Source organism: Alosa sapidissima, chromosome 17, assembly GCF_018492685.1.
Source record: "Alosa sapidissima isolate fAloSap1 chromosome 17, fAloSap1.pri, whole genome shotgun sequence".
Classification (NCBI taxonomy): Eukaryota; Metazoa; Chordata; class Actinopteri; order Clupeiformes; family Clupeidae; genus Alosa; species Alosa sapidissima.
This window is the reverse complement of record NC_055973.1, coordinates 21935808-21948838: the sequence shown is the minus strand read 5'-3', so window position 1 is coordinate 21948838 and position 13031 is coordinate 21935808. Positions and strand designations below refer to the sequence as shown.

General features: G+C 43.8%; 1 protein-coding gene across 8 annotated transcripts in view; it reads left to right on the top strand.

The window, feature by feature from the left end:
• Positions 1 to 12830, top strand: part of mcamb (melanoma cell adhesion molecule b) — a 53613-nt gene extending 40783 nt beyond the window's left edge. Inside the window, exons 9-20 of one of the 8 annotated variants that reach the window (XM_042067759.1) lie at positions 174 to 289; positions 480 to 621; positions 1207 to 1331; positions 1600 to 1750; positions 2345 to 2383; positions 3497 to 3580; positions 4753 to 4794; positions 5287 to 5328; positions 8123 to 8167; positions 9194 to 9320; positions 9637 to 9752; positions 10216 to 12830. In XM_042067759.1, coding sequence (XP_041923693.1) covers positions 174 to 289; positions 480 to 621; positions 1207 to 1331; positions 1600 to 1750; positions 2345 to 2383; positions 3497 to 3580; positions 4753 to 4794; positions 5287 to 5328; positions 8123 to 8167; positions 9194 to 9320; positions 9637 to 9745 — 1022 coding nt within the window. In that variant the 3' untranslated portion in view covers positions 9746 to 9752; positions 10216 to 12830. Of the gene's footprint in view, positions 1 to 173; positions 290 to 479; positions 622 to 1206; positions 1332 to 1596; positions 1751 to 2344; positions 2384 to 3496; positions 3581 to 4752; positions 4795 to 5286; positions 5329 to 8122; positions 8168 to 9193; positions 9321 to 9636; positions 9753 to 10215 lie in introns of all 8 variants that reach the window. The other 7 variants (XM_042067758.1, XM_042067762.1, XM_042067761.1 and 4 more) reach the window with 7 other exon arrangements.
• Positions 12831 to 13031: the final 201 nt, after the last annotated feature.

Here is a 13031-nt window from a genome sequence, read left to right as displayed (position 1 = left end):
TATCACAGCAAACACACTTACCACACCACATTTATAAACCAGAAGGTATAAGTGAAATGGAAGGGCTACATTTTGGTTGTGTTTATTTGTATACATGTTGTTTGTGTTTATTCATTTGTGTGTGTGTGTGTGTACGTGTGCATATGTGCGCACATGTGTGTGTGTGTGTGTAGACCTGGATGAGACTGTGGTGGTTCCAAAGTCACCAGTGGTGCTGTCCCAGGGCTCCTCCCTGCAGGCCACCTGCAATGCCCTCTCTTCTCTGGACACATATACGGTCTGGTTCAAGGTACATGTGTGTGTGTGTGTGTGTTTCACAGAGGAATAGGTATTTTCAGATTCGAATGCCGCAATATTGTGATTCCAGCAAAATCTGTTTACAGGAAATACAGTGGTATTGTATGGCTGCTTTTGATTGTGCCTTACTTTAAATTCATCCCGCCTATGTGTATGTGTGTGTGTGTGTGTGTGTGTTCCAGGATGGTCAGTATGTCTCTGATGGCCACACATTGAAGATTTTTAATGCTTCTATGGACACATTTGGAACATACCAGTGTTTAGTGACCGCTCCTAAGCTGCCTGGCCTGCAGTCACAGAGTTTTCTAGAGGTGTTTGTGCAGGGTGAGTTCTCATCGACTGTCCTCTCCATTCCTCTTACTGCTCCCTCCTCTCCTCCCTTCCCTTCTACTTCTCTCTTCTTTTCTCTCTCCCTCTTTCCATCTCCTCTCCATCTCCCCCCTCCACTCACTGCTCCTCTCTTCTCTTCCCCTCCTTCTTTCCATCTCCTCTTCTTTTTTCTCTCCCTCTCTCCATCTCCACCTCCTGTTCCTCCTCCACTCCTCTTTCCTTTTCCTCTCTTTCTCTCCCTCCATTCACCTCTTCCTTTCCTCCTCTCCTCTCCCTTCCATCTCCTCTTCCCCCTCTACTCCTCTCTCCTTCACCTCTCTTCCCCTCCCTCCCTCCCTCCCTCCATCTCCTCTCCCTTTCCTCCACTGTCCTCTGCTGTACATCATCCGTGTCCTTCTCTCCTCTTCTTCTGTCTTCTGTCTTTTTTCATCACCTCTCCCCAGACCTCCCCACACCATTTGTGTGTGTGTGTGTGTGTGTGTGTGTGTGTGTATGTGTGTGTGTGTTTGTAAGGATGTCTTGTAACATCGAGTTTCATAAAACAAATAAGATAAATGGCTGCTGTACCGAATCCCTTAGGTCAGCCACAGATCACAGACGTCAGGGAGGAGGACCTGCAGGATGGTGAGAACTCTGTGAACATCACCTGTGTGGTGCAGGGCTACCCCACACCCTCAATCACCTGGGACTTACCTGACCAGGAGGTAATAGCTCATCACCCATAACCCTTAGCACCTTTCAGCAGCGAAGGGCTACTTTTAGCCTGGTGGCTAATGGGCTTGGCTGTTCTGCTTGGAGTTCTGGTTTTGTGTCAGTCTGTTTTGTCTGAGTACACAACTAAAGAGAACAGCATGTGGTTTTCTCTGAATTGCACTTATCGGGTTTGTGTGTGTGTGTTGTGTTTGTGTGTGAGTGTGTGTGTGTGTGTGTGTGTGTGTCTGTGTGTGTGTGTTATGCTTGTGCCCTCAGCAGGACCTGAATGGACTGTCCAGTAGCATGGAGATCCCTGGTGGTGGTGGTGCCATCAGCACCCTGACAGTGAAGGCCACATCCAAGCTGTCAGTGGTCTGTGAAGCAGTGAATGAGTTTGGAAAAGACAGCCGAGTCCACAAGATTGAGTCCAGTAAGTCCCTTAGTGATGTACTTCTTCAGCACTGTGCGTGCGTATGTTTGTCATTTGCAATATTGTAATGTACATTGCCATGGTAGTAGGGGAGTGCGATATTGATTCAAATATATATTTTAAATTTATTTCACTTATGCTAATAGGATATTATTGATCTCTTATTCATTAATGGATTTTATTCCTTATTAATTAATGGCATTAATGGAAACAGCATAATTAACAAAAACAAATCTTAATTATTTGCTTCAAACTGAAGCATTCAAGTAAAATAAACAGGACACTTCACCAGCAGTGCAAGTATTAATCAGGGTCAGAGTGACGTAAATTTCGTCTGAATTATAGGTGCAGCTCTATACACACGTGACCACAAGCTACAAGAAAGGTTCTAGAAAGGTTAATGTAATATGACCTTTTTTAGCATTGTGTACAAGTGTTGATAATATTAGCTCGCACAACACAATTAAGACATTATGGTAGACAATACATATATCGCACATCCCTACATGGTACACGTATGGACAGTATTTGGTTCATGAAATTAATTGACATGTTTACATGTAAAGAGTGTGTTTTGGTTTTCTCACTCCACAGTTGAACCTGAAACGACTCCCCTTCCCACTACTACTACTCGTAAGTGTGTGTTTGTGTGTCTTTCTGTGCTGTGCTTCTCACGTGTGCCGACACGCTGTTCTCTCATTCACGAGACGTGTCCAGACAGACATCCCTCTCAAGCGCAACCCGTCCACAGTGGCTGTGGCTACTTGACTGTGTGTTTGCATGCTGAAGATGAAGGGAGTCACCGCAACTGCAGGGTGATGACCTATGCTAAGCTCAGATGAGCACTGATAGGAATTATCATACTGTACACACCATTCAGTCACTTACACATGGGGTTGTTTTTACCTTAAAAAACACAAGACATGCCGCAACACATGGCGCAACACATGGCGCAACATGCAAAACAGGCAGACGTGTCTTTTCTCATTTTATATACTTACAGGGTTAGCACCTTTGGTTTGGCATGTGGTTGCAGTGATGCCATGACTTCATGTGAGAACATATTAACACTGACAGCAGAAGTGACACAAAGTGTCAGAGGTTCACAGAGATTGGGTTTTAGAGATTAGGCCTACCACCAGAGGCTCCACCAGGGAGTAGTTTGTATTCAGAGATGAGTCTGCCTAAAACTTTGTGGGTGGCCTGTGTGTGTGTGTGTGTGCCTGCGTGTGTGCGATTGACTCTAGAGGAGTCTGCTGTTGTCTGTCAGAGAGTCAAATGTAATTAATAGAGAAAGGGAGGCAAATAGGAGACAATTCTTAATCCCAGACCCCCCATGAGTCCTAATAATGTTTGAAGGAACACAGCATCATTTTGGGAAATGAGCTCATTTCAGTGCGTGCAATAACTCAGTCTGACACAGTTAGCCTACTGTAGCTCAGCATAATTCACTGGAAGTGGGTTAGACCAGTTAGCCTATAGCTAGCCTATAGCTAAAAGCAAGCTATAGGCTAACTGGTCCAACCCACTTGGATTTTCAGTTTCCAAAAAAACCAGACATTGCTACATGTTTGTTTAAGAGCATGTTGCACTTGTCAGGCTCTGTCAACAGCTCATTGTAAAGTCCATTGCTTAAAGTTACCTTATGCTTGTGAAAGGATGTTTTTTACAGCTACTGATAGATTGGAGTGATAGATTTTTGAAGACGATTGTTAACAGACAACTCTTGTGCTTGCGGTTCGTCAGCCCCAACAATAGTGTTCGACACCACTACTCCAGGCAGCGTTCAGATAGGTTTGTCCTCCACAACGGAGACTGATCAGAGTTCAGGTTTGTTATTTGATCTTTGACCCCCACCAGTCCTTCATCATGGCTTTCACCCCCCCCCCCCCCATCTCATCCAAGCAGCACAAAGCCTGTACCTCCCTCTATGGGCAGCCTGCTAAGCTTGGAATCCATTTCTGTCCATTGTGGAGAAAAGGATTCACCATGCTAGTGTGCTTCTAGTGAATCTAGCCAGCTACCACCAGTCACAGCTTCAGACATGAGTTTGACAGCTGAGGTACAGATGTGACTATGAGCCCAACAAGTAGGCTACCCATCACAACATCACAACCCAGCTAACTGAAGTATACAGAACTTAAAGTACTCAGGCACTGTGCCTGATTTCCGGCGTTTGCCAGGCTGTTTAAGACTTGAAAATGAATAATGCCTATAGTGGCTTCAAAAATGTCTGGTAGCTTCAGGCATGGACATGTTCCTTACTTTAAGCCCTGAGTATATCTAAACCCATTACAGAGTTAAACCCAGCTACTAGCAGGAGATCTGATCCTGATTACCCACTTTCACTAAAACACAATAGCCCACCCTATATCCAATTCTAATTACCCATTACAAATAATAACAAAACCAGCAACCTGCAGTAGATTCACTTCAGACTACATGTCACAGACCAAAGCCTATGTACCCACAGTAATCCAGACTACACAGATACCTGGAGTATACCCAGTCCAGGTCACATGACTACCTAACTACCAGCTCCATACTGACCCCATGCAGTCCCACTCTATTCACCATATTCACACGGCGGCCACGAGACTAGAGGCTACACAAACCATAGGATTGTTGTGTTCTATGCATTCGCGAATAGGTAGCGAAAACACATTAATGATATAGTAACCCCATAGCCTCCTTTTGGTTTACACAGTGGCCGCCATGTGAATAAGGCTAATACTCCAGCTACCTGCTCCCTGCTCATACCTATGCAATGACTCGAGCTCAAGATGGAAAACTCACCTTGCGTGTCATATCTAACACTACCCATGCTTCCCTCCTCTTGTATACTCCAGACCTCGGATTCCACCACAATCTTGCTCGCTATATATATATATATATATATATATTCCTATATGTATTATTATATAATAATAAGAAAACATCATACTTTTCAGTCCTATTTATGTGAAGTTTCACATATTTATGTATTGTTGTTTTGTCTGCAGTGGCGCCAGAAAGTAATGCTACAGCTGGCCCTAGTATCAAGTGTAAGTGTGTTCCTACGGGAACAATCTCACATGTGTCTGCTTACCGTACCTGCTTACCTTAATGCCAGCTTAGTTTGCCTGAGGCATCTAGACAGCTCAGTTAAGCCCAAGTTGTTTCATACTACATAGGGGTGTCTCTCACTTATGCACAGCTTGTCTTGGGAAGAGCCATGCCCCTTAAGATTCAATTCACCTGGTGCAGGAGCAGACGTATGCTCTTCCTATTCTAGAAAGTTCTTTTAGTCAAATACAACTGCCACACGACACAGACTATTTATTTTTCAATGAGTGCTAATAAAGTTAACAGATTAGATATCTAATACTACCCATGCTTCCTTCCTTTTGCATACTGCAGACCTCGGATCCACCACAGTCCTGCTCGCTAATATTTATTTGTTTTTCTATATATTTTTACAAACATGAAAACATCATACTTTTCAGTCCTATCTGTGTGAAGTTTCACATATTTATGTATTGTTGTTTTGTCTGCAGCTGTGCCAGAAAGTAATGCTACAGCTGGCCCTAGTACCAAGTGTAAGTGTGTCTCTATGGGAACAATCTCACATGTGTCTGCTTGTTTATGCTCTCTCTTCTGTGATGTTTACCTTAATGCCAGCTATAGTTTGCCTGAGGCATCTAGACAGCTCAGTTTAGCCCAAGTTGTTTCATAATACATAGGCTTGGTGTCGGTCACTTAAAGGTACACTATGCAAGATTTTCACCTTAATATAATCTTTACAAAACCAATTTGATGGTAAATTAACTTGTTATAGGCGAATCGTTCACCTATAGTATAATAACAGATAACAGACACAGACATAGAGAAGCATAATAGAAAACAACAACAACAACAACAACAAATAACCCCTTGTTGGTTTACACACTTACCTCTAGTGCATCCCTCGCAGGGCTTTAAAGCACTTAGTGGGATGGTTTGCAGCCAGAGAGAAACAATAGAAGACAGTTGCTCTCTCTTAGCTGCCGGGTGTGTATGAATGAGTGAATGTGTGTGTGTGTGTGTGTGTGTGTGTATGAATGAGATAGTGTCTGTGACGTGTGTGTGTGCAGGGTGCGATTTGTAGGGGGGGATGGTGAGGATTCCCCCCCCCCCCTCTGGTTTTCCTATCCCTACCTCTGCTAAATTATTTTTATCGTCGGGGGGGACAACATTTATCCCCCTCTGCCCCTCATATTGATTAATGCTACTTCATATAAGTAAAGCGCTGCAACGTGAGAACAGTCTAGTAGGCTAGCCTACATAATAATCTGACATCAGAAACGCACCGTCACCGTCAGCACTGATGCTGCTGACACAGTGGCTGCGTGATAACTTAATTTGGCCTTGATCGTGCAGGACATTTCAGAATGTCGAGTGTGTAATCCATCATAAATGGCTAGGTTCAATGGAAAAGTTAGCTGGACAAATGAAAGAAAACGAGAAGGATTCAGTAAAGCATAATAATGTTTTAGAACCTTCAAAATTAGAAAACGAACGAGAAAGCACTCGTTTGATAAATCAGCCAGTAGTAGACAAATAACTTTTAGAAATAATCTGTACTGCAAAAACGAATGTTGGTGGGTATTTAAACTATCTAGCGGGTGTTTTAACAGCTGCAAGAAATAGAAGCTTCATGTTCTGGTTCGTAAATTATTTTCATAAAACTTCAAGTTGCCCTATAGCTTTACTCTCCAAACTCTTCACTGCACTGTAGGCAATTAACTGACAGTATGATAGGCTATTTATTTTCTGTAGGCTACAATAAACACATTTATTTTTTCAACTTTTGCAATATTACGCACTTGGCTACTGAACGCAAATCAGCAGGAGAGAGAATGCACGTAGCCTACGCAGCGTGTAGCGCAATGTGTAGGCTATTTGATTACCAAATAACACTGTTAGCCAATTCACTAACTTAAGACTTCAGTGCCATCATATACAACGTTTTTTTTTCCACAACAAATACAGAAAGGATGGAGGCAGCAAAAGTAGTGAAGTCATTTCAGATGGGGCAAGAACAAGGTGAATTTGTATGCTTGTCAAAACGTAGTCCTACCCTGCATTAGAGGAGCTGATCATCATACCAAGCACACTCGCTGTTTAAAGTCATACACCACGGTAAACTAAAACTAAAATGTTACAAAGGTGGCAAAAATAATATAGGGTATTATTAGCCATGACATTACTAGGCTATGAATCGTTCATTCGTTCATTTTTTTTTTTTTTTTTTTGGGGGGGTGTTACAAACTTATTCAGACTACATGACTCTGGTTTTTACACAAATCGCACCCTGTGTGTGTGTGTGCGTGTGTGCGTGCGTATCTTTGTGTGTGTGTGTGTGTGTGTGTGTGTGTGTGTGTATGAATGAGATAGTGTCTGTGACGTGTGTGTGTGTGTGCGTGTGTGCGTGCGTATCTTTGTGTGTGTGTGTGTGTGTGTGTGTGTGTGTGTGTGGTTTTGGTTGTGTGGCCAGGCAGCTGCTGGTTCTGGCCCAGACGTGGTGTTCAGTCAGCTGCTCTCAGGGTCAGGCCTGGCTACTCCCATTACCTCAGCAGGCCTCTGGAGCACTAGCTCATAATCACACCCGCAGACGAAGCATCCGCTCTTCTTTATGTGTGAGTGTGTGTGTGTGTGTGTGTGTGTGTGTGTGTGCGCGCGTGCGCGGATGTGTTTGTTTGTTTGTCTGTGCATGTGTGTGTGAGTGCGTTAGTGTGTGGCTGTATGTGTGTTTGTCTTTGTCTGTGTTTATCTGTGTGTGTGTGTGTGTGTGTGAGAGTGTGTGTGTGTGTGTGTGTGTGTGTCTCTGACGCCACTGGAGAGAGCTGCTATCTGTCAGAGAGGCAAACTGAATTATTAGAGATGGACACAAACACAAGGCACTACACATAACAAAAATCTAATTGACTCTTTAAGGGTCTCACTACAAAACAGTACTAATGGTCCAAACAAATCAGAGCAACCTGAAGTGTATTACAGCATATTTGCATAGCGCATTGCATACATTTACATTTACATTGAACTTCCTGGCAAACTATCCAGCTGTAGTTTGGCAGGGCAGGAGAGAGATTTTGTTCTACAGTAGCTAAGGGGGTGGGTTGAGCTCGGTTCTAAAGGGTGGTTCTAACAGATGAGGGGAAGGAAAAGCTTGGTTCTGGAGGATGGCTGTACCTAATGAGTGGTGGGACAAGATAGATTTGAAAGGGTGCCTCTGACTAATTAGGGGTGTAATGAGCTCGGTTCTAGGGTGCGGTACTCACTAATGACTAATAGAATGATCCCGGTTCTCGAGGACGGTTCTGACTCCTTCCTCTTCTGTTTGTGGTTCTCCAGCCGGCGGGTCGGTAACAGTAAAGCCTCCAAGGAGAGTCCATAAAGGTTTGTCATGTTGGTCCTAACCACCCTGCAGCGCCCCCGCCCACCCCCCCCCCCCCCGCCCCAAACACACACACCATCACTGCTTTTCCTCTTCCACCTTAAGCACAGCAGCAGCAGTACTCCGTGAGCACGCCTGGCCTCTGGGCTATCAGCAGGACTCTACTCCACTCAGCACTGCACTGCACTTCATTGCACTATACTGCATCCTGTGGCCTTTTACATTCAGACGTGTGGAGGCATCAGCAACCATCAGCAGATCCTTAGGATAGGTACCGCAATGACAGGAATCTTAGAAGATGCTTCTGCAAATATAATATAATATAATATAATATAATATAATATAATATAATATTTCTCAATAGATAATGTTGTACCCTGTATTCCTAGTCTGGGGTAGTGACTAGGCTAGACAAAGAAACACTAAACATTTTCAGTTGATCCATCCTGCATCTATCTGTTGAGGATGCGGTGATGGTGCGCTTGCTTTTGCCTCCACCGACTCCTAAATGTAAAGATGCCTTTTCTCCTAAAACAGCCTCAGCCTCTTCCTCCTCCTCAGAACGGATCTGCCAGAGGGGAGGACCCGTTTGGAAGCACCCTCACGATGAGTCACATCATGGAGCCTCACCCTCTTTCCCCACACATAGAGGAAAGGCTCTATGTCCTGCCATTTCCACACACAGATGAGAAGCTGTGTGTGTCCTCTACGCTGCCTGTACACCTCTATTCTTCCACCAGCACTCTCTGTCTTTCTGTCAGCACCTGTTTATCATCTCTGAGTACGAGTGCGCTGATCAGCCGATGAGGCTCACATGGCGTTTGGTCAGCAGCTGCTCAGAGATGCTAAACTGCTTGGGAATGCTGCATGAGTGGGATGCCCTTCTTTTCCTCTACACCCTGCATCTGGCTTTTGCACGGGTCAAGGCTTCCAGTCGCCAGGAGCTTTCCTCTCCTCTTCCTCCCCCTCACAGTGCTTTCCTCCTCCTTTACTCACCTGTTGCTGTATTTCTTTTTGTCATCCACCAGAGGGCAGTGGCGTGATCATCGCAGTCCTCATCATTTGCGTCCTTCTGCTGGCCATCCTGGGAAGCGTCCTCTACTTCCTGTACAAAAAGGGCAAGATTCCCTGCGGACGTTCAGGAAAGCAGGACCTGTACGTCCACATCCCTTACACTGTTAAATTAAGAGCCTAAAGGTGTTGTCCATGACCTGGTCAGGGTCACAGGCTAATCCTTTAAAGGGCATGTTTGAAAGGCTCATTGGGCATGTTGTTGTTATGAATAATACTGTAATTAAACTGTAAATCACTCAGGTTTATTAATGATTAACTACACAAATTGTATTATAATCATTTGGGTGTAAATTACATCTTAGAGTGGGTGAAAAAAAATCAATGTTGCAAAACAAATGTTGATTGTTCTTAATTAAGGTAATTGCAAACCATTCATAAGCAAATATTCTATCTGCAGAACAAAACAGAAGTCTAATAAAGATGCCATCGTCATGGAGATGAAGACTGATAAGTCAGACGAGGCCGTTCTTTTACAGGGAGTCAACGGGGAGAAAAAAACTCCCTAGTGAGCAGGTAACCAGGGAAACAGTAACAGCAACAAGTCCACTAATAAGATCATGCAGGAGAAGCCTGCAGTATTTCCACTGTATGATATGATTTCCTTCAGATCTAATTACCTTAACTACACTAAACACCAGGCCTTTCCATGGGACTCTGTACACCCACTGTCCAGTATGGTTTCATTAAATGTTATAAGAGGATTATGTCATCAGCATACACATTTGCTTAAAAATACAAAATGCTTCATGCCAAGCAAGGTAAGGTAAGGTGCCGAATGAGGTGTGAATAATACCGTAGTAGTAATACTTATGTCTTGTGTTGGTTGTGTGCACTTCCTTTCTCTCTCTCTCTCTCTCTCTCTCTCTCTCTCTCTCTCTCTCTCTCTCTCTCTCTCTCTCTCTCTCTCTCTCTCTCTCTCTCTCTCTCTCTCTCTCTCTCTCTCTCTCTCTCTCTCTCTCTCTCTCTTGTTGTCCAGAGTGGAGTTACCGGACATGCGGCTGTGACTGCTCTGCCCTGAGAGCAGAAGCAGTGTGCTCCGACCCACCGTCCAGATGCCACTCAGGGGCCTAACCCTAACACAGCTATCCACTCCTGCACCCCACCCCACCCAAGCCAACCCCACACACCTCCAGATCCCACACCGATACCCCACACAGCCCCACACATCCACGAAACACAGTTACCCTCATAAATTCCTAATGTACAACTACCAAACATATCTAGACGGAATCCAATTACCAAACACATCTAGCCAAATTCACCTACCAAACACAGTTACCTTCGCACACCCATGTGTAAGTCCAGCTCCACACTCTAGATCCACAAGCACCTATCTGCCCTGCCAGCCAGTGATCTACAGAATGCTGCAGGTCATACCCGTCCTCTGCCACTGCCCCGTGGCCCCGTGGCTCCCCCCCCCCCCCAAATCTCTGCTCTGGCCTCTTGATCCAGGTTGAAGCCCTGCTGCCCCACCCCCTCCCCTCCCCCATCTCACCTCTGTGGAGAGATGCTCTAACAGTGTTGTAGAGTTTAGTGTTATTCCAAGAGTCCCGGTAGACCAGTTATGCAATCAGAAGCCCCTGGCTATATAATGTATATATTATCTACTGTACATATTCCTGGAGAGCAGGTGACTTTAGGACAGATTTGGTCCAGATCTAGTGCCCATCTGAGCCAGATCAAGGCCAGGTGCGCGCTATAGTCAGCTTTGATCTGGGTTTAGATATTTAAAATAGATGAAGAACATTTGCAAAGTGTTATGATCACAGATCCATGTTTTGAGTTCTTTCTTTCTGTTTGTTTTGGATATTTGGTGTTTTTTGTTTTGCTTTGTTTTGTTTTGTTTTGTTTTGGTAAGGATATGTTCAGAGTTGTGTATGTGTTCGGGGTCTTTGTGTCGCCTCCTGCTGTTAAAGCTCTGTTGTTTTAGGACAAATGTTGACATTAAACAAGACAGCTTTGCCACCCAACTACTGTAGCGTGTGGTGGAGACATTGGGTGACTGAATCTGCCTTCAGTTCTAAGGGCAAAATTCAAGGAGATGAATCTGACAAGAAACTGTGATATGAGTTATAGAGGGAGTTCCTGTCATTTGTAGTACTTTATCTTAAAATCACTGCCCTCTAGAGCACACTGTGCAAATCAGACAATGGCCATTCTCAGTTTTGACAATCAGCTGATCTGTGTTGAATTGCTCCCTAATATCACCTTTCTGCCTCATTTGAGTGTGTGCACTGAATCATTTTGGATTGTCTATTGTATGTTAAAAGAGAGATCAAAACACACACACACACACACACACACACACACACACACGCACACACACACTTTGTTTCATAGTTTCCATAATGTTATAGATTTGTTATAGAAGTTTTGTCTACACCCCTTAGAACTTGTCCATCCCCTTCACACAAGAGAAACATAGAAACATAACAGACCAAACTCTTCAGTTTTAAGGCAAATGCGCCACCTATTGGTGACATAGAGGAAAGACTTAATTTCAACTATAATTTTCTGTTTAGTTTTTATGCCATCTTATTATTATTACCTGCTGTCTGTGGTGCACTGTTTTTCGTTAGTTTTTTTAACAATAAGTCTTTATCTTTTGGCCTTAAGTAAACTTAAGCATTTAGCTTTATGCAAATTTCAACCTCTCTGTGTTTTTTATTCTGCGTTTAAATCGGGCAACTTGCCAGCCACCTAAAAAAGTGCTACTCCTGGGCCCATTGCCTTTGCTCACCCTCAAGCCCCCAACCTGTCTGCACTGCAGAGCTCCTGACCAGTGTTCTGTCGAACCAGTGAAATCAGTTGGATGCAGCTGACTGAGGAGCTGACCCAGCCACCAGGCCTGATTGGGGCCTACTCTGGTACGAACCAGAGCCGTATCCGGGCCAGAGCAAGGACAGACAGGGATCAGATAACGTGCTGACTTAGCTGCCATCATGGTGTGAGTCAGAATATTCATGGTGTGAGTCAGAGACCTCTTGACCTGTATTCAGTGTTGAAGATGCAAATGGTGAAGTAGGTGATGTTATGTAGATTTAAGTATGTATGTAGATGGCACAAGATGCAGAATTATCCAGAAGTCAAAGACTGCACTTTTCACATATGTCATTCAAAGCACAAATGTTCATTATTTGCACCTCTACACAGCAAGGAACTATGCATAGTTTCCCAAACAGTACAATGTCTCATTGCAAAGATGAAGGCAGAGATCCTATTTTTATGTTTAGCAAGTAGAGAAAAATCAAGTCAATACAATAAGTCATTTTTCAGTCAAAGTACATCCATTAATCATAATCATCACATCAAGATGAACAGTGAACGTGTTGTTAAAGACATGAAGTCTCAGGTCAAAACGCCCAGGGGCTTAGAGCCTGATTGTACTGACTGTTCACACAGGCTGAAGCATGTGACTTTTGCTTGGGTTGTCCAGGTATATCCAATCAAGTGATTTTTATACTCTTCTACTGATTTCTATTCTGTATTTTTATGTTGTGTCCATGAGAGTTTGTGTCTAAGGCCTCTTCTTTTACTTGCTTTTTAAAATGCTCTACTTCTGTGCCTTTACTGAAAATAAAATATAAAAATGAAAAAAAAAAACCCCAAAAAACATTGTCTCAAAATTGTCTCCTTGTCTATTTGTCAAACGTTTCTGGGTGCAAAATCTGTGTTGTGGAGAATGGCTGGTTGAAATAGGCTTAGAAGCTGCTGTATTCTGCAGGTCTGTTGAGGTTGATGTCATGGAGCGTGTTGAAATATGTGAAAGCTATAAATCCAATCCAAGGCATC